The 19,655-nt window shown below is 59.4% G+C and overlaps 1 protein-coding gene across 1 annotated transcript; it reads right to left on the bottom strand.

The window, feature by feature from the left end:
• Positions 1-1,890: 1,890 nt before the first annotated feature.
• NHERF1 (NHERF family PDZ scaffold protein 1) lies at positions 1,891-19,599 on the bottom strand. Its single transcript, XM_082373094.1, has 6 exons — positions 18,921-19,599; positions 8,055-8,216; positions 6,533-6,686; positions 4,222-4,262; positions 2,991-3,080; positions 1,891-2,778 (listed from the first exon to the last, which is right to left on the bottom strand). Exons 1-6 carry the CDS (start codon positions 19,380-19,382, stop codon positions 2,581-2,583), a joined length of 1,107 nt encoding a protein of 368 aa, XP_082229220.1. The 5' UTR covers positions 19,383-19,599; the 3' UTR covers positions 1,891-2,580.
• Between the last annotated feature and the right edge of the window lie 56 nt (positions 19,600-19,655).

Below are 19,655 nucleotides of genomic sequence, written 5' to 3'. Positions count from 1 at the left end.
TCTGGTCTGGCGTCGTAGGGGCAGGGGAGGGGTAGCTCGGTCCTCTGTCATCCAGCAGAAGCAGGTGGGTGTGACCCCGGGAGGTCTGGAAATGATTGAGTTCGGCCCTGAAGGACAGACAGGTGGCTTGGAAAGTGGGCGAGTGTCCTTGCTCCTTTCTCTTTGGAGCCAGTTTCGAGGGTGGAGTAAGTTAGTTTTGCGTGCAGCTCCATGTGGCTGGAGTACCCGCCCTGCTGATGAAGCTTTGGGCCTCCTGCTCAGTTGCAGGGTCTTCCGAAGGAAGCGGAGGCCGCTGAGCAGCGTCCTCCTGAGGGCACCTGCGTCCTCGCTCTCCACGCCTCATCCCTCCGCCTCTGGGAGCAGCCGCACCTGCGAAGGCCACTGGGGGGTGCCAGAGGCACAGGTTTAGATGATTAAGGTGCTTGGCAACCGGGGCTTAACAGGCAGAGCCGGGCCAGGTCTCCCCACCTCAGAGCGAGGGGGGACACCCTTTGACTTCTAACCCCGTCTCATGCCCTGTCGTAATCTGGGGTGGCCATCAAGAAAAGTCAGGCATGTTTCAAAACACAACTGGAGAAGAGACTCCTGAGGGCACCTAGGACGTCTTCAAGGGGAGGAAATGGTCCCAGGCAAGTTGAGGCACTCGCCCAAGGCCCCAGAGCTTTTGATGGCAGAGCCAGAACTCCCAGCTCGCAGGCCTCTTGATCCTGGCCTCTCACACCAGACTACGCATGTGGAAAACTAGAATCTAAAACATGCCTGAAGCTAACACACAAACTTTGCTTGCTGGGGCCCCCAGCCCCTCTGAGCCACGTGTTCCTTCCACCTGTCCCCAGCTTAATCAGAGTCAAAAGTCCTTAGGACTTCCCCACCCAGCAGGTGAGGTAGGGAGGGGCCCCTCCTCAGGCCTGCTAACCTGCAGGGGGCCTCCTTCAGGGGTCAGAGGGCGGGCTGGGGGCAGGCCAGGCCCAGCCTAACTGCTGCCAGTGGTGTTGTGATAAGGGTTTTGGAAGGTTTCTCTTAACAATGGTGGGATCCAAACCTTAACAGGTCAGATAGCGATGGCCAGATAGTGACCTGCCCTTCTCTCAACCCCAGGGGCTCCAGGGGTCTCCTCCCTGGTTCACTGTCTCCCTACTTGTTCACCTCAGTCCCAGGAACCTGGCTTCTGAGTGGCCTCCTGGTTGGGTAGAGAATAGCCTAGGGCCAGCTTCCCTTCCTTCTGAGCACCTGCCCAGGAACCTGGCCCTGGCAGGCCACCCTGGCAGATCTCCAGGATGTGGCCTCAGGGGCCAGAGGTATAAGGGACCTGGGTCTCTTATGGAGGAGCAGGGCATTTTGCTCTTGGAAAGTCCCCTCCATGCCACCTGCCACAAGCACGTCCCAGGCCTCGGTGGGCCAGGTTTGATTTCCCCCAGTCCCTCCAGTCAGGTCCACGGCCAGAGAAGATGAGAGTATCTGGGACCAGCTCAGGCCACTCCTGGGACTCCTGTACCTCGCTGGCTGTGGGTGGAAAGATTAAAGGCAAAAGCCTTCTCTTTCCAAGTCTGGCTCCATCGTGAATTCAGTTTCAACGCTCCTGGAATCCGAGGTGCCTTCTCGGCGCCCTCCGAGCATGTGGGTTTAGCTCCCACTTTCCCTGATGAACGTCCCTCTAGGGCAGCCCCAGTGAGCCAAACACATGGCGTGGGCGGGGGCACAGCGGGGCCACCCAGCAGCTACAGGCTCAAGGCCCTCGGGATAAGGCCACCCCACCTCCCGCTCCGGGCTCGGGCTCACGGAACCCTGGACCATCCCCTCCCTCCAGCTGTTCCCTACCCTCTCCGCTAGAGGCCACGCCAGGAACACCCATGGACAGAGCTCCAAAGGAAAACACAGAGGCCAAGGCGGTTTGGAGAAACCAGTTGAATTTTGATAATGTTTCCTTACAACTGTGCCTGGCTCAGGGCTGGGCAGCGGGTGGCCAAACCCTCCCCGTGTTGCCCAGGTCTCTGGGGGGTGGGAGCAGAAACAAAAAAGTTTTAGGCTAAGGCCGCTGCTATGTCCTGGATGCAACAACCTGGAAAATCATGTTAATCAAGGAAACGAAAGTCCCACTAAAGTGTGCGGTACCGCACTCTTTAAAAAAAAAAAAAAAAATCAAAAATAAGATGCCCAAGCCACAGCTTAGGATGATGGCCCCCTGTCCACTCCGAGATGTTGCTGTGATCTGAGTCCTTGATCAATCCTGGACCCAGTCATCACTGGGGGTCATGTGGGAAGGTGACCTCTCGCCCAGTCCCACGATCCTTGCTCGGTGGAGGTCCCGGTGATGTCCCAGGAGGGCGGCATCGGGACACCTGGTAGGCTGAAGCACCCAGTGGGGGACAGTCTGCTTTCTGATTGGGGCCAGGACAGAAAAACAGTCACCTTCCCTGAAGTAAGAACACAGTTCTCTAGAAAAGTCAGATTTGCCAAGAGAGGAGATGCTGGTGCTGATTGGTGTGTCGATTTGGGGGGAAGTGGGGAAGAGGGAAAAGGAGTCGGGCCGGGGTGTGTGTGGGGCTGGCCAGCCTTCCTGGTGGCTGGTGGGAGGGGCGCTCAGAGGTTGCTGAAGAGTTCGTTTTTCTTGCTCCAGTCCATCTGTGGGGCCCGCTTGCTGCTGCGCTTCTGGTGGGCCCTCTCTTTGGCCACGGCCAGGGAGATGTTGAAGTCCAGGATGGGGTCGGAGGAGGAGGAGGAGGAGGTAGGTGAGGGTGCCGTGCAGTCCTGATTCTTGAGGCTGTCTTGGGAATTCAGCTGTAAAGAGGAGGGGGCGACAGAGAGCGGGAGTTAGTGCCTTGGCGAGGTGGCTCCCTTCGGGCAGTGCCCAGGGAAGCCGGGTCACAAGAACTGAACGTGGCTCAGCATGTGACCTCCACACAGGCTGGTGTGCCAGGAACAAGTGTGGCCTGGGAACGGACTTCCTGTCACCCAGTGCCACCCCCCGTCCGCCCAGCCGGCCAGCCTACCTCCTCACTGGTGTCACTGGAGGTGGACCTTGCCAGGGTTGGCCTGGGGCTCTCGGAGGCCGTCTCCACCAGGGCTTCACGACTGTTCTCCTGGCACAGAGAGGAGGCGTGTGGGTGGGCAGGGCATGGGGTGGGCAGTCCTGGGCGAGGAAGGGCATTCCCAGGGAAGACAGGCGCCTTGGTCTGAGAAATTCCACTTAAGCCCTTGCTATCCACCCCAGAGCCCCACCGCCTGAGCCTGCCAGGGCCCCTCGAGGATTTACATTTTCACATTCTTCCAAGGATCAGAGGGTAGCCCGGTTCCACCACCCAGGCAGGAGGAACCATCCATCGTGGGATTAGCTGAGTTACCCGCCCCAGTCCTCCCAATGCAGCCTTTGGGCCTGACTCGCCTTTTGGGACGGTGACCCAGGAGGGGCCTCCTGGAGTGTGGGGACACTGGGAGCATCTTTGCTTGGCGTGGGGAACGCCCGTGATGCTCCCTGAATCTCCTGCAGCCCATCTGACTGTTTACTTGGACTTGACCCCGGGATTCTTGAAATCTTAACCCCAAAGCAGCCAAGAAGGGCTTTGAAGGAAGGGGGTGGATGAGAGTTCTAGACCCACAGGTAGAGTGACGGAAGGCTCAGGTGGTCCAGGGCCAGCTCCTTGCTGTGTCCCCCGGGGACAGGGAAGCCTTTGAGCAGACCCTGCAGAGAGCTCCCGTTCTGTGGTCTGACAGTGAGTCGGCCCATCCTAGAGCCAAGGCCTTGACCGGGGCTGTGGCTTGGTGTCAGCTCCTGCCTGGGTTCCTCTGTGGCCCCAGCTGGCACCAGGCCCCGCCATCTCTCCCCCAGCCTCCGCTGCCTTCTCTTCCCTTCTGCCTGGGCAGGAGAGGCTTTGTTCTTCCAACCCAGACTGGAAGTAGCAGGGGCCGGGAAGCGCGCGGCCAGACACTGCAGCTCTGTTCTTAGGGGGAAGAATGGCCTCCTCTGTGCGGTGGGGAGCTAGAGGCGGAGCTTGTCACCCAGGATGGCGGGCTGCAGACGGCCCGGCCAGGCCCCTCTCCCTCCCCTCTGCCTTGGCCCCAGGCGGGGGCTGAGGGATAAACGGGCAGTTACATAGCTTGGGGCTCAGGAGGGAGCAGCCTGGAAACCCGTAGTTTCCACTTGAGCCAGATGCTGTCCACCTCCCACCTCCTCCTGCACCCCAGGACTGAGCGCCAGAGAAGCAATTAGGGGTCTGCCTTTACCTTCTGGATCTCTCCATTGGTGAAGGGCTCAGGCAAGGGACCTAGGCGAAGGAGAAAAGAGTGGAGGTGAGTCAGAGGCTCTGGGGAATGCCGATGGAGTGGGGCATGGAAGGCAATGGAAGTTGCGGGGTTTGGGCAGATAAGCAGATCTTGCTCCCCAAGGTCAGTGGTTAAAAGTCTCTTGACTGCCACCCACTGTGAGTACCTTTGACATTTTGACAACCCAGCACCCACACAGATTATGCATGTGTGTGACAAAAGTTTAACAAAACAACTTGCCCTTACTACATCGCAATGCTTTTTGATATTTTCTATTCAGTTTCATTAAAAAAAAAAAAGATGCTGGCCTCTGCCTACTCGATTAATCCCAAGAACCACTGATGAGTAAGGAGCTGTTTGAAAAAAAGCACTGTCCTAGAGGGGGCTGAAATTCCAGGCCGGCTGCCTACCAGCCACCCAGGAAGCTTGTTAGAAATACAGATTCCTGGGCTTTGGCATCAGAGTTTCTGTTTCAGTGGGTCTGGGACAGGCCAAGGAATCAATCTCTTTCAAATGCTTCCTAGGTGACGGTGGCGTCACCAGAACTGGGACCACACCCTGGTTATGATTAGTACCTGCATCAGCTGAAAGAAAAGAACCCCAACTCCTACTGGCCAGTGTGGGGATGGTGGGGGGGGACGGGACCAGAGGGCTCAGGGCAGAGTCCTGCGTGTGCCCTCCCCCAGCCAATGGGAAACCTGGTGGTGGCAGAAGGGGTCAGAGGGAGAGAAACCGGGCCTGAGGTCACCCTCCCTGGGCTCACTCAGGGTAGACACCCCACCTGGCTGCAAGGGGGGCTGTTCCATCTCTGGGGACTGGTCAGCCTGGGTGGGTTTCTTCTGAACTCTTAGCTTAAGATCAGCGTGTGTCTTTCTCCTCCCCTGGACCGGGGCCCCGGCACAAGGCAGGCATACCTGACTCTCACCCAGCCTTCCCACGGTGGCTGGGCAGGGGATTGCTGGGACACGGGGACACTCACTCCCATCCCGCTGCAAGCAGCCCCTCACCCATGAGCTGCAGGCGCTCTCACTGTGGTAGGGAGGCAGCCGCTGGGAGGGGGCATTCCTCTCCATGGGGAGAGTTACATCCAGCTGGGAGGAGGGTCACCCGGGGAGGGTACCCACCCCCAGGTCTCCCTGTGCAGGTCCTCTGGCCAGAGGCTGCAGTCACTGAGGTTCCCAGGGCGTTCCCACCCAGCCAGAAGGGGACAGAGGAGGGAGGAATGTCTGAGGGTTGATGACTTGGGGGTGGGGGGCGGAGAAGGATGCTGGGGGAGGCTGGGGGAGGTATTTGAGCAGCTGAGGGGAATCCAGATTTCAGCTGATTTCAGTCTTCCCACACCATGTTGCCAAGAACAAGGCTGGGGGCTTCTCTTGGCTTCAGTTTCCCCCTTAATGAGAAAGGGGATAATCTGAGTTACCTGGTTTCCATGAACTTGGGAGCCAAGGGTAAAGGGGTACCCACCTCCCATGCCCAGAGTCTGCTAGCGACTTCTAACTCACCCATCCCCGCTTCCAGGAACCCCCAGGACCCACTGGGCCCCTCCAGCTGGGGATCTAAGTTTGTGGCAGGACCTTTGTGTGGACCCATCTGCTACAAATATGACCCTCAGGGAGGCCCCACCCATCGCAAAGTCCAAAGATTTACCACCCAGCCCCCCACCCCTCCAGGAGCCGTCTTCCCAGGGAGAAAAGTCCAGACCAGGGAGAAGAGCGCTGCTCAACTCCTCCCTGCCCTGATGCAGCAGCCCTGCCCCATTTGGCTTGGGCTAGGGCGGGGGAGGTGCCAGGCTTGGCAGGGTGATGCGGGGGATGGGGAGGGCAGGGGCCCAGGGACCCACTGCTCTCTAGAGCCAGCGAGCCTGGGTTTCCAAGACAACCTGAGAGAAGGGAAGGGGAGGTACTGGGCCCTGTCATTGGACTCTGATCTGACCAAGCTAAGGCTGGAAGCCTCTCCAGACTTAACCCTTTCCTTGCATCAGCACTGCCCTGAGAGCTTGCTGGGGGGAGAGGGGTGGGGGCCCAGGCCTCCCTCCAGCGCTGCAGCTTTGGCCTGGGGATCAGCAGCTCTCTTCCATCTCGCCATCCCTCGTGCCAGCTTCCCCCCCGTCATGTGCCATCCTCAGAAACCCACCGTTAAGCGCCGGCGTCCTCTCCCTGACCCTCTCTCCCAACCTACACCGTCTGCCTCCCATCCCCTGGGACACAGTAGAGTCTAGAGCAGCGGCCCACATCCCTGACGTGGGGGCCTCGGGCCGCGCCGCCCAGCTCACCATACAGGTGCTCCTGAGACGGGATCACTTTGCATTTCCTGAAGAACTCGTCGGTCTCCTTGTCCACCACCAGCAGCTTGGTCTCGTCCCCGCCAGCCTTGATGGCGGATACCACGTCCCCGTGCTGCCTGCCCTCCACGCAGACCCCGTTCACCTGTGGGCGGGGGCAGGGGTTACTGGCACAGGCCTCAGTTCCGGGGTGGGCGGGGGCAGGTGGAAGCGGTACAAGGGGTCCTCTTTGTCCTCGGCCAGTTGGCAATTGGGGGACACTCAGCACCCCCCCTTGCCTGTGGAGTCCTGAACCAGGCCAAGTGACCCTCCCACTTGACGGTCAGATGGGGAGGCAGGACACGTGGGAAAAGCCAAAGAAAATACCCAGCCAAGACTGAACAAACACAGCTGTGAGATGGGACGGGAAAGATATGGGAGGCCTGGGTTGGGCCCCAGCTTTTCTAGGTACTTCCCTCCCTGGGCCTTGGTTTGCTCACATGTAAAATGAGAAGTCTTGGGAGAGCTGATCTTCCAGCTCTAAGGTTCTAAGACTGAGATTCTGGGACCGGCCCCAAGACACTTGGTTCACATTTCCTCTCCCAACGAGCGTAGCACAAGAGTGTAAGAGTGTGCCTGACAGCTCCACTTGGGAGAAGGATTTCATCCTCCCGCCCCCATCCTTGTGCCTGGCATGGAGGCCTCGGGCAGCGGGAAGTTCTGGCGGTGGCCCCAGACGTCTAGCTGGATGGATGGGTGAGTCGTGGACAGCTGAGTGTCTGCTCGGAGACGAAGAGCCCAGGGGAGATCCAGGCAGGAAAGAAGTCAGTCCATCTCTCCATCCGTCCACCACCCATCTTTCCTTCCTTCCTTTTTTTTTTTTTTTAAAATTTTATTTATTTATTTATTTATTTATTTATGGCTGTGTTGGGTCTTCGTTTCTGTGCGAGGGCTTTCTCTAGTTGCGGCAAGTGGGGGCCACTCTTCATCGCGGTGCGCGGGCCTCTAACTATCGCGGCCTCTCTTGTTGCGGAGCACAGGCTCCAGACGCGCAGGCTCAGTAATTGTGGCTCACGGGCCTAGTTGCTCCGCGGCATGTGGGATCTTCCCAGACCAGGGCTCGAACCCGTGTCCCCTGCATTAGCAGGCAGATTCTCAACCACTGCGCCACCAGGGAAGCCCCTCCTTTTTTTTTTTTAAATCTTTTTTTTTTTTTTTTTGCCACACCGCATGGCTTGTGGATCTCAGTTCCCCGACCAGGGATTGAACCCGGGCCCCAGGAGTGGAAGCGTGCAGTCCTAACCACTGGACCGCCAGGGAAGTCCCCCATCTTTCCTTCCTTTTGTCCTTCCCTCCTTCCCTCCTGCCCACTCACCCACCATCCTCCCCCCTCCCCCATCCATCCATCGGTCTGGTATCTCTGGGCTGCCCGAGCCTCACGGGCTAATGAAGGAGCAATGATGTGACGCCTGCCGCAGGGGAGGCCTCCCGCAGTCAGGAAGGAAGAACCTGGGAAGAGAGCAAGAAGCGTTACCTCCACGATGCGGTCCTGGGCCCGGAGCCCCGAGGCCTCAGCGGGCGAGTCTGGGTCCACTGCCCGGATGAACTGGCCTGGCTTGGACTTGTCGCTGTGCAAGTTGAAGCCGTAGCCGTTGGGGCCCTTCTTCATGGCGCAGAGCCGAGGCCGAAGCTCGTGCTGCGGGGAGAAAGGAGGGGCCACGGTCATTCTGCGGCATGCCGGGTTCCGCCCTCCCTGCTCCGTGCCTGACCCCACCTCCCCACCAAGGAAGACTGGGGGAGGATGCAACCTTGCTGAGACCCTACGCAGCAACGAGGGAGAATGCTGGCCTGGGACTCAGAAGGCCTGAGACCCCGCACTGCAGCAACCCGGCCGGGTGACCCTGGGCAGGCCACCGTTCCCTCTCCTGGCAAATGAGGGGTGGGAGCAGATTAGCTCAAGTCTCTCCCCTTTTGACATTCTAAGGGTAATCATGTTATTTTGATGGCTACCTCATCTCTCAGGCGGTAGCAACCCTGCCAGCCTGGCTGGGTACCTGGGACATTGACTGGGGACCCCCAGCCCTTTTGTACCCTATTGTCTGCAGCGGGGGAAGCCAGGGCAGCTGGTTACTCAAAGCTGGTCAGCATGTTTACAGTAAAGCCTTTCCTCGCCCACACGGACTCCTGTCTCGTCCCCACCAAGCAAAATGGCCCAGCCGAAAGGGAGCTGGGGGCCAGATGACCACAGACTGGAGGGAGGCACAGCCAGGGGTCCCAGACAGGACAGGCACTTCCCACCAGCAGAACCAAGGCTGAGGGCAAAGGCAGCAACAGAACCCCAAAGACCATGTGGGTCCCCAAGGAGCCTGAATGGGGAGGGGAGCAGTGAGAAGCAGGGCTGGGCTGAAGGGAGCCCCGTGTGGCTGTGGCCATGGCCTGGAGAGGGGGACCCACGGAAAAGGCACAGGAAGATTGCTCTGAAACACTCAGACCCTCCACTGAAAACAGTTTTCACCAGCCTAAGCAGCTTAGCTTAGAAGCTGCAGCCCTAGGGTACGTTTACATGATGGAGGGAATACAGTGTGAGGGGGCCAGAGGCCTGAGCCCATGCCTGACTTGGGGTCCCTTTCCCCCTTCTCCCAGGCCTGCTAGCTCTGGGTTATCACCCGGCTGCCAGGCAGGGAGCAAACGCTGAAGTCAGGGCCCTGGCCCAGGTTCCAGCTTCTCCTGCTTATGAGCTATGTGACCTGGGGCAAGTAATTTCCTTCTCAGAGCCTTGGGTTCCTTGTTTGTAGACCATTCTTAGTGCCAGGGTTGCTAGGAGGTCCAGGGGGTAATTAACATATGTGGGAACACCTGACCACGCTAAAATCCCTGTGCACGGGGGCCTTTGCCATCGTTGTTAATATCAATACTAATGAATAGTCACAAGAAGTTGAGAAGTGAGATTCTGAGGGTGGGGTGCCGTGTAGCTCTGAGACCTCACTCCCCAGCTGGGAGAGGAGAAGGCAAGGGAGGGGCGGGGAGGGAGGGGAGGGCTTACAGGCCTCCTGCCCCAACTGGCTGGCCCCAGGAAGCAGCTGCCATCTGCAGTGAAGACTCAGTCCCCACCCCTCTGCTCTGGGAGGGGTAGGGAGGTGGCCAGCGGAGGGTGACTCTGCTTTCCTTTAGATGCCTGGGTGGGCCTTTGTGTGTTTCAGGATGTTGGTAGGGGGTGTGGAGAGGCCCCACAGGACAGGAAGGAGGGGTGAGGTGACGGTTAGGCCCGGGTTTACCCTAATCTGGGCTAGAGGCCCCGTGCGCTCTCACTTCACCCCAGACAACAGCTGAGACAGTTAAGTGAGCATAAAAAAGTGGGGGGCGCCCACGGAGGCACCCTCTTTTCTCCAGTTCTCCTCATCCCCCTTCTGGTCCTCACTGCAGGCCCACTCGCCTGCTGATGCCCCCCTCCCGCTGCTTCCCCTGGGGTGGGGGGGGGAGCCCCTCCCGCAGCCTGCGGCCCCCGCCCCCCACCCCCCACCGGGATCTGGTTCCGGGAGTGAGGCTCTTTTCCCCTCAAGCTAATCCCTCCACGGAGCTGCCAGCACAGCCCTCCCCCAGGCCCAGGGGAGCAGGAACAGGTCCGACCAGTTGCTACCACCGGGCAGGCTCAGCTTTCTGCCCCAGCCGGGCAGCGCTCTGCAGTCACCCTGAGAAAGCGGGGAGGGTGAATCAGGGGGAAGGGAGAGGGCAGCTCTGATGTCTCTGCTCCCCTCGCCGCCCCTCACTCCAGAGAGCCTTCCTCCCACCCTCGAGATCGGGTTAGGGGTAGGCTGAGGGTTAACCCTAACCCCTGTCCTCGAGATGGGGAAACTGAGACAGGAAGCCCACTGCCTGATGTCAGAGCTTCACGGTGGAGGAGCCAGGACGCCACCCCGGGCTCTGACTGGGGACCTGTGCTCCTGCCACCATCCCTGGAAGGGCCCAAGCCCAGGCTGGGAGGAGGCCCATTTGGAGCTGAGGAGTTGCAAACACCGGTTGCAGCCTCTGCTGGGAGGGGCGAGGAGATGATGAAACCGCTGGCTTCCTTCCGAGGCTCAGGCTCGCGGCCTCTCGCGGGGCGACACGGCAGTGAGCAGGCCCGGCGGCTTCTGGTGTCCTCCTGGCTGGCGGGGCGGCCCTGGCTGCCCCCGTGATGGGTCTCCGTGCCGTGGGCTTCCCTGACTGATGCTCAGCACCTTTCACCCCGGGGACCCTTGCCTGGTGACCTGTCGTATGCACCTCACTCCCTTCTGCCGGTGCCAAGCCATGAGGATCTCAGGAAATGGTAGACCCACCTGCAGGGCCCAGGCCCCCGCCGCTCCCTTCCCCCTGCACTGGGACCTGTTCTGCTGCTTTCTGGGGGTGGCTGGGCCAGGGGACAAGGAAACCCCAGGCGTTTTCCGAAGCGCTCAGACAAGTGTAGAGCCCCACCCAGCTCCCATCTTCCCCAGTCCCCAGAGGCTCCCTCCCTTCCCATGGGACTGGGTGGGTGGGGGGGCGCATTGCTCTCCACCCTTCCCCCAGCTGCCCCCAGGAGGTGTCATTGCCAGCTGCTGAGTCAGCCCATCAAAGGAGCCCATCCCAGCCTGGTGGAGGCTGGTGCTGTCAGGAGTCCTGGGGCAGCTCCCTAAGGGTGTGTGGTCTCCAGGCCCAGCACTGAGAAGAGAAGATGGGGAGAAGGAGGGGTCAGGTGCTGGCTGGAGCTTGGCCACCATTGCTCTGGGCCCACACCCCCAGAGCTGGGGCAAGGCCTGGGTTCTGCCTCTGGGGCAAGGGGAATAAATGGAACATCTGGGACATCTTGGGGGTGGTATGTGGCTCCCAGGAGCTCAGGAGAGGACTTGTGCCATGGTGGCAGCTCCAGAGGGGAACATGGCCCCAGAGTGTTCAGAGATTCAGGTGGGTCTTCCAGTGAGGATGACAGCTCGGAAGTAAAAATCAGGATCTGCGCAGCGGGGAGACTGGCAGAGAAGTGAGAGGAAAGACCATGAGGCAATGGTGGCCGACGGGCTGTGCAAATGGGCTGGGGCGGCTGGGGGCTGGATGAGTCTCTCACTTCCAGACAATGCCAGACCTGCCTTCCAGAAGAGACCCTGTCAGGAGAGCTGCCTCTAGACTCTTCCCATGGGGGCTTCTCCCACCCTCCGGGTCTCAGGCTGTCCCAAGCCTTGCACAGACCTGCCCTGGCTGCTCACTCCGTTCTTGCCTCCTCACCCAGGGAGCTCAGCCCCACCTCAACTGGCCGCCCAGTCACCTCCACCCACTCAGCCCAGGGAGCGGACGCTGGGCACGGAATTCAATAGGCACCACCAGCAGCCACCTGGAAAGCTGGGGAAAGTCGATACCCTAATCCTGGTGACCGTCTCTGGGGAGCAGGCCCAGGGCCGCTCCCTGCTCCTCCGGGGAGGGCGGCTGGGGGCCAACGCCCCACTGGGCCCAGCCCCTCCCTGGCCGGTGCCGTGGTGACGGGCGCTATAGGAAACAGCCAGGCCGCTTCTCACAGGCCAGCCAGCTCTGGGCCCCAGAAGGGGCGGCTGGAGGGGCAGGAGGACCACCGGGGTGGCTAGGGGAACAACAGAGGTGACTCGTCACCTCCCCAGACTGCCCTTCCCCCCAGCCCGGCCTGCCCAGGGCTCTTGTTTATGCAAATAAGATAAGAATGATACCCTGCCGCCCCACACAGGGGAATCAGCCCCAACAAGGGAGGAGGGGTGGCGAGGTGGAGAGATGGAGCCCGGGCTGCTCTGGCGGGGGAGGGGTGGGGTACGCCGGGTGCAAGGAGCCAGGGCTGCTCTGCGGGGCTCTGGAGACACAGGCCTGGGTGTGGTGCCAAGTCTTCAAGGAAACCAGGATGGAGCGAGCTGCCCCTGCCTGGGGGTGCCGTGTGACTGGGTGGCATGGGGGCGCTGTCCTCAGGGCAGGCTGGGAAGTGACCAGGAGCTCAGACTGTAGGCATCCTCCCCTCACCCAAAGGGAGGTACCAAGGGCTTGGCTGTCACTGACCCATGATCTCTGGCCCTGATGTGGCTTCATTTATTTCTCCCTAGAAGACACCCCGGCCCAAGGTCTGCGCACACTGAGGAATGCTGGACACCTCCCTCTGCAAAAAAGGAGCGACTCTAGGCCTTGATCTTGTGCTTGCTGTTTCTCAGCGGGAAGGCCCTTCTCCGGAGACCCGCAGGGTGGGATCCATGAGGGAGCCAGATGATAAAGTGGGGGCTGCTTCTCTGACACCCGCCCCCCACCCCCGGCAGGGACCCTGAGCCAGGTACTCCCTCTGGCTCTTTTCTCCTGGTGCTGGCCAGAGACCCACCCGATGGAGAGTTTGGCTCAGTTCTCCCCAGGTCTGGGCAAGCCTGGGATGGAGCAGGCTGGTACCTGGGCTGCGGCCTGGCTGGACACCATCAAGGCTGGCCGCCCCATGCCCGCCTGCCGCTGCTGGCTCTCTACCATCATCCCTCCTCGCCCCTCACCCTCCTTCCAGAAGTTGCTGGATTTAACTCCTGTGGGCTGTCCCAAGAGGCTCTGTAAGGACCTTCTCGGAGCTTGTGAAATCAGGGCTCTATTGAAATAACAAAAAGCAGCTGCCGTTTAGTGAGCACTTACTAAGTGCCAAGCACCCAAGCACCGCACCAGGGCTTTACAAGTGTATATTCTCGTTAGGACCCAATTGTAACCCTTTGGGAGGAGGGTATTATTGCCCTCACTTCACAGATGAGGAAACTCAGGTTCAAACAGGTGGCATAAACCGCTCAAGTACACACAGCTGATAGGAGAAGAGGGTCGGCTTTGAGCTCAGATCTAGAGCAGCACTGCCCCATAGAAACAGAATGCCAGTCACGCAGGTAACTTAAACGTTTCTAGTAGCCAAATTAGAGCATAAAAAGAAACAAGAGAAATCAATTTTAATATCTTATTTAACACAACAGATCCAAAATATTATCACTCTAACACGTAATCTATTTAAAAGTTATTAATGGGATATTTTACATCCTTTTTTCTGTACTAAGTTTTCAAAATCTGGTGTGCCTTTTATTTTTCACTTACAGCACATCTCAATTTCAACCAGCACATTTCAAGCGCTAAGAGCCACGTGTGGCCAGTGGCTGCCAAAAAGGCCCATACAGACCCTAGAGGTCTCACTCTCAACTATTGGGCTGTCCCCTACATCCCCATGGCCTTTGCTGTTTCAACTGGGCATTGCAACCTTATAACAAGCACAGGGAGAGGCCGGAGCCTTTGTCCCTGGAAAGTCAGAGCTCCGGCCTCAGTCCCCCCGCCTTGAGCGGCACTAGAACCCAGGCCTCGGGGCATCCGCAACCACTTGTCCTTTTCAGGGCGCAGGAAGCTAAACATGGTCTGGGGTCAGGGGACGTGGTGAACTGTCCTACCCTGAGGGGTGGAGGAGGAAGGCCAAGGCCAACAGTCAAGGTCAGCCTCTCGGGGGGAGTCCTTTGTGCTACAGGGGAACCCCAGAGCCAGCAAGGACAGTTCTCAGGCCCTGGGGATGAGGGTAGAGACTTGGTCACCAGACTCCCGGCTGGGCCCATCATGTGAGAAGGGATGGGGCCTGGAGCCCGCCCCTTCTGGACCGAGGCCTTCCATCAGGGCTGACAACTTTTCCTGATGGTGTCCCCTGGGGAACAGAAGCACCTGGGAGCCCTGGATCCTTGCAGGGAGCTGGTTCCAGCAGCCTGAATTTATGCTGCTGTGATGGCCCTGGTGTGGCCCAGAATGTGACGGGCAGAGACACTCAGCTGGAGGGTCAGGCCCTTAAGCACAACCCAAGCCGGATGGACGTGCAGACACTGGAGTCAGAGTGAGCGGGGTTCGCAGACACAGCCCTGCTACAAGGCAAGGGCTCCCTACTGAGAACCGTGGGGCCACCCCCTGCACTGATGGAGCCTCAGTCTCCACATACGGACAATGGGGCTAGTATCTACCCTGTAGGGTGGTCATGTGGATTAACTGAGATAAGGCATGTTTAGTACACAGCACATTGCCAGACACATATAATAACTACCGTTTACTTATTATTTATCAACTTACAAAATGGAGAAAATAATACCTGATTTGCAGGGTTATGGTGAGGGAAGAAAAAAAAAAATCAATGAAGTGTGTATCACCATCTTTAGGGCCCAGGGCCGGGCAACTAGTAGGCTTAGAGTAGCTCCCATTATTGGGGTCTAGAGCTCTGGTTTCTCTCTGTAAGAGGCTCACAGCAGCCTCAGGACCTTGGCCAGGCCCCTTCTTCCCCTAATTCCTAAGCGCTCCCCCACCTCCTCAGGGATCCATAGGATGGGAAGCCTGGGGAGGAAGAGAAGGGCCCCCCCATTGAGACATGATGGGGTTCCTTGAGAAAAAAGCCCCTTTCTCTTTCCAAGAGAATCATCTCCAGGATTAAACAGGAACCAGAAGGTCAGAACCAGGGGCTATCCCAGGGGAGAAAGAAATCCCAAGTATGTGGCTTAAGAGGAGGAACCAGCACACAAGCCGTCACACCCTGTCCATTTCCAATCCAAACATCCTGCAGCTCAAGCCCTGCTCTGCCCTCGCAGACTCCAACTCGGTCCGTGTGAAATGGGAACATGGGAAAGAGGTTGGAGGCTGCCAGCTAATTGTGCCCACCCCCGACTTTGCCACCTGGGGTACCTCTGGGATCAAGGTCAGGTGTGGCGGGAACCCACCCCACGCTGGGCACTTACACACACCTTCCGCATCATCTCGTCAAATCTCTCCCACAACCCTGCAGGGTGGGGTCGGGGTCCCCATTTCACAGAGGTAGAAGCTGAGGCTCGTGGGGAACGCTGAACAATCAGGGTGCCAGAGCCAGAGGGCAACGGGGCTGGGATTCACAGACTTTTGGCTCTCTAGTTTTAAAATGGAAGCTGCTAGTAGGCAAGAAAAAGGAGCGAGTACGCTCTATCTGGAATTCCAATCTCCAGGTGTGCTCTCGAGGCATGAACAGACCCAGGTGGGTTGGGCTGAGATGAATTAGGACAAAGGTCCCCCATGGCTGTTTCGCACTCATTCATTCATGCAAAAATTATTTATTGAGCCCCTCCCTGCTCAGTGCTTGGGACAGTGCTGGGGATATAAACATAAATAAGCCACAGCTGTTGCCCTTCGGACTCAGCATGGGCTGGCGGAGGAGATATGAACAGATGATTCAGATATGACGTGTTCAGTGTTCAGTGTGAGAAAAGGTGGAAGGACAGGGAACAGGAGGTGAGGGAAGAGTTCATGATGCCTGCGGGGTGGAGGAAAGGTTTCCTGGGAGGTGAGTGGTCTTGGGGAGCGTGCTTGGCGCGCAAGGGGACTGAGGGTTCCCACGTGCAAATATCAGGCGCGAAGGCTCAAAGCACATGGCATGCTGGGAGGGAATTCGGACCCTCGGAGTGGTTTGGTGGGCTGCTGGAGACAAGAGGGGCGGTGGCGAGAGAAGGCTGCCAGATTGTGATGGGCTGATTCTTCAGTGATGGCGACCCCAGATGGAGCACTTTCGGATGCTAGGCTTGGCCACGGCTGCACGTGCCCAACGGGAGAGGCAGATCCAGGGCTAGCTGCCCCCTGGGTGGGCGTGTAATCATCACTGTGAAATATGTATTAATTCAGATCCCAGCAACCAACGTTCACCGAGCACTTACTCCGTGGAGGCTCTGAGCTACTGGCTCAACAGGCATCCTCATGTAACCCCGCCAACCCCACGAGGCCGCCGCTGCTGTCACCCCCAATTTACACAAGAGGAAATGGAAGATTAGAGAAACTTGGCTCGAGGTGGCCCAGCGAGTACAGCTGAGCTGGCTCAGGCCTGCCCAGCCCCCGCTGTGGGACCCGGGCTGGCTGCCCCGCTCAAGGACTTAGGCCTCATCCTGTGACTGCGGGGGGGCCGTGAGCAGGGGTGCTGTTGCCCCTCCCTCCCCGTGGGTGGAGGTGGGCCGAGCTGGAAGCGCCCCGCCACCTCCTCTGAGATCAGTACTACGGGCACCCCTTGCCCTCTGCCCTGTATCGTTCTCGACCCAGGCCGCTCTTCCCAGTGAGATGTCACCCGCCACCCACTCTGCATGACACTTTCCCACTAACACCTTTTTCACTTCTGAGAACTAACGGAGATGTCATTAACAGCCCCCACTTTGCAAACGAATTCAGATGCAAACTAATCAGTAACATTCAAACGCTGGGTATATCCCTTATATAGACGTCCCTTGTCTTTTCGGGGAACAATTAACTCTTATGATGTCTATTAACTTTTTTTTTTTCTTTTTTTGCAAGGACAGGGCAGGTCATCTGCAGGCCCACCGTACCAGATTTCATGGGAACCTCCTACCAGAAGGACTTAACGCTGCTCGGCGGCTATGCAGAGGCTAAGAGAGACCCCGCTCACAGCTGGGATTCAAATGCCTGGGCGTACAAGATGCTCAGTCCAGCACCCACTAGGGGCTCAAGTACTTTCCATTATTTGTAAAATTCTAGAGAAGGCAGGTGTCACTGGGAATCCAATGCCCTCATTTTATTGATGGGAGAACCAAGGCTCAGAGAAGTTCTGACTTGCTCGTTGACCTGAAACCCCAAGAGGCCTGGTGATGGTGTCCCCGGGACTGGCTGGAGGGTTCTATTCCCTTCCACTGGCCCAACAAAGCATACACACAAATGCAGGTGTCACACCACTACATGGGGCAACCCCATTCTGTGCTCGCCCAGGGGGCAGAAGCCAACCTCTGCAGCTTCTCAGATGGCCTGGTGGGGAGCACGTGTGCTAGGTCAAGCCTCCGTTCTGGCCTCTGCGCCCCCCAGCTCGCCGCAGGCTCTCCTGCACCCAGCAGCAAAACCAAAAGGGCACCGGGAGGAGCTGAACATGACTGCAATCTGGGGGGCCGGGTGAGGTGGCGGGTTACTTGTGCCAGTGCCAAAGTCCAAAAAAAAAAAAGGAATGGTAAATCGATGCCCTCGGCACAAAGTTCAAATTGGATTTCTGCCTGGGACCACAGGTCATGGGTTCCAACTCCTCAGTGTCAAACCCCTGCCAGGGGTGCTCCGACCCCACCCCCACCCTTGCCAATGCCAGCTTGGCAGTGGCAGGAAGCAGGAGCCTGGTGGCCCTGGCGTTCGTGGCACCCAGCTCTGGCTGAACAGGGCTCCTGGTGACTTCACCTCCACCAAACCAGTTGGCCCGCTCCGGCTCCACCTTCTACCCTTAAATGCTGAACTGTGCCCTTTCTCTGTCAAGGGAGGCTCCTACTGGCACCACGGACACCCCTGCCAGCAGGTGGAGAGCTGGTGAAGCCAAACGGGCCCAGGGGAGGCCCTGGCCCTGCTCCCCACAACCTCACCCTGAGGCCTCCCCCTTCACTCTCCGGGAAACAGAAGGCTCAGTACAACTTCCCTTTTGCCTCCGCCCCTCCTACGGCCGATCCAAACTGGGGTCATGAGAGGAAACCCAAATGTGGGCAGAAAGCAACCAGCCTGCTTGCTGTCCAGGGACTGGAGTGAGACAGCTGATGCCAGGGCAAGGCCACCTGCCCGTGGTGACCTGCTGTCCGCTGCACAGCCCAGGAACGCTGGACCACTCCGGCCGCCGTTCCTCCTCCTCCAAGGTCTTCCCTCCCGCTCCCAGATACAAGCCAGCGCTTACTCCTCACATTCCTGAGAATCATAAATCCCCCTGGGTGGCAGAGCTGCCACCATCCCCCAGACCAGACGCCTCTGCGCCTCGTCCCTGAGCCCCACCCCCATTCATCGCCTTGGGACGGTGGAGCTTCTTTCTTAGAAGTCACACCGGACTTCAGGAGGATGAAGTCCAGCCAGGCTGAAGTTAATGATACACACGCCAGCCAGCGGGCTGTGCGGAAGGGGGGAAGTGCCTGAGAACCCAGCGTGCGCCCCCCTCCCCTCCCCTCCCCTCCCAGCGCTGCAGCTCCACACAGACAGAGCGTAGTTATTCCTCTAGCTTTCTGAAGTCGGGGCCGCTCTAGCTTCACCCCAGCTTCATTTACCACCCCCAGGGGCCGTGGAGGAAGCTGGTCACTTGCACCAGGAGGGGCGGGATTGGGAGTCCCAAGGGACTGGAGCAGACACCACCAGCAGAGTCGAGGAAAAGGCGACTGGGCTCCCTGGAGCCGCCCGCCCTCACTCTCACTCCCAAAGGCGCTCAGGGTCCCAGCCCAGTCTGGGGAGAGGGAGTAGGGGTCGCGGGACGCAGCCTCAAGGCTGTAACTGCCAGTTCGCCCGGTCGGCGGGCAGAAGCAGTCTCCCCCGTGAGGATCCAGTTTCAGAAAGACAAGGCGGCAGCAGGGCTGGGCGTCCGGGGCGCCTGGGTCTCTTGACTATTCTCCCTCTCACCCGGTTCCAGCCTCGCCGTCCGGCCCGGGCCCGCACTTACCCGCTCCTGATGGCTCTTCTCGGCCTCGTGCGGCTCCGGCGCGGCGGCGGGCGGCTCATTTTCGCCGCCAGCCCCCTGCTCCTCGGCGGCGGCCGGCGGCTCGGCCTGCCCGGATCCTTCCTGGGGGCGCAGCATCTCCTCCCGGACCTGGACGCCCAACTTCTGCAGCCGCTCGTCGGTCTCGGGGTCGACCACCAGCAGGCGCACGGAGTTGAGTGCGGCACGGATGCGGCTCACCACCTGCTGGTGGGTCTCTTTCTCCACGTTCTCGCCATTCACCTCCACTAGCCGGTCTCCGGCCAGCAGTCCCGACTTCTCGGCCGGCGAGCCGGGCTCCACCAGCCGGATGAACTGGCCTACCTTGCCCTTTTCCCCGTGCAGGTGGAAGCCGTAGCCGTTCGGACCCTTCTCCAGGCAGCAGAGCCGGGGCAGAGGCGCCCCGGCCGCCGCGTCCGTGCTCATCTCGCCCTGCAACGGCTCAGCGGCGCGAAGAGGCGTCCGGTCGGGGTCCGGAGACGGGACGGCCCACCCCTTCTTCTCAACCTGCGGGCCGGGAGACGAGAGCGAGAGCGGCAGGGAAACCCCGCGCCGCCGCACTGGCCGAGCGAGCAGGTGTCCTGGGAGCGGCGGAGGCGAACTGCGAGGAGCCGAAGCAGAATCTCACGGACCAATCCCCGCCGTGCGCGGCGTCTGAGCGTTCCAGAGCCCGCCCAGGCTGCTTATTCCGGAGGGCGG

Source organism: Balaenoptera borealis, assembly GCF_965194805.1.
Source record: "Balaenoptera borealis genome assembly, chromosome: 20".
Taxonomy (NCBI): domain Eukaryota; kingdom Metazoa; phylum Chordata; class Mammalia; order Artiodactyla; family Balaenopteridae; genus Balaenoptera; species Balaenoptera borealis.
Note: the sequence above shows the minus strand (reverse complement) of the source record. Positions and strands in the feature narration are given on the sequence as shown.

What these genes read in the sequence shown, in the direction of transcription:
- NHERF1 (XM_082373094.1), bottom strand. Translation starts at nt 19,382, where the DNA reads ATGAGCACGGACGCGGCGGCCGGGGCGCCTCTGCCCCGGCTCTGCTGC. An exon ending in CCCAGGACCGCATCGTGGAG is followed by an intron (nt 6,687 to 8,054) that starts GTAACGCTTCTT and finishes CCCCGCCCACAG; the next exon opens with GTGAACGGGGTCTGCGTGGA. An exon ending in CCAGTGACACCAGTGAGGAG is followed by an intron (nt 2,779 to 2,990) that starts GTAGGCTGGCCG and finishes TCCTCTTTACAG; the next exon opens with CTGAATTCCCAAGACAGCCT.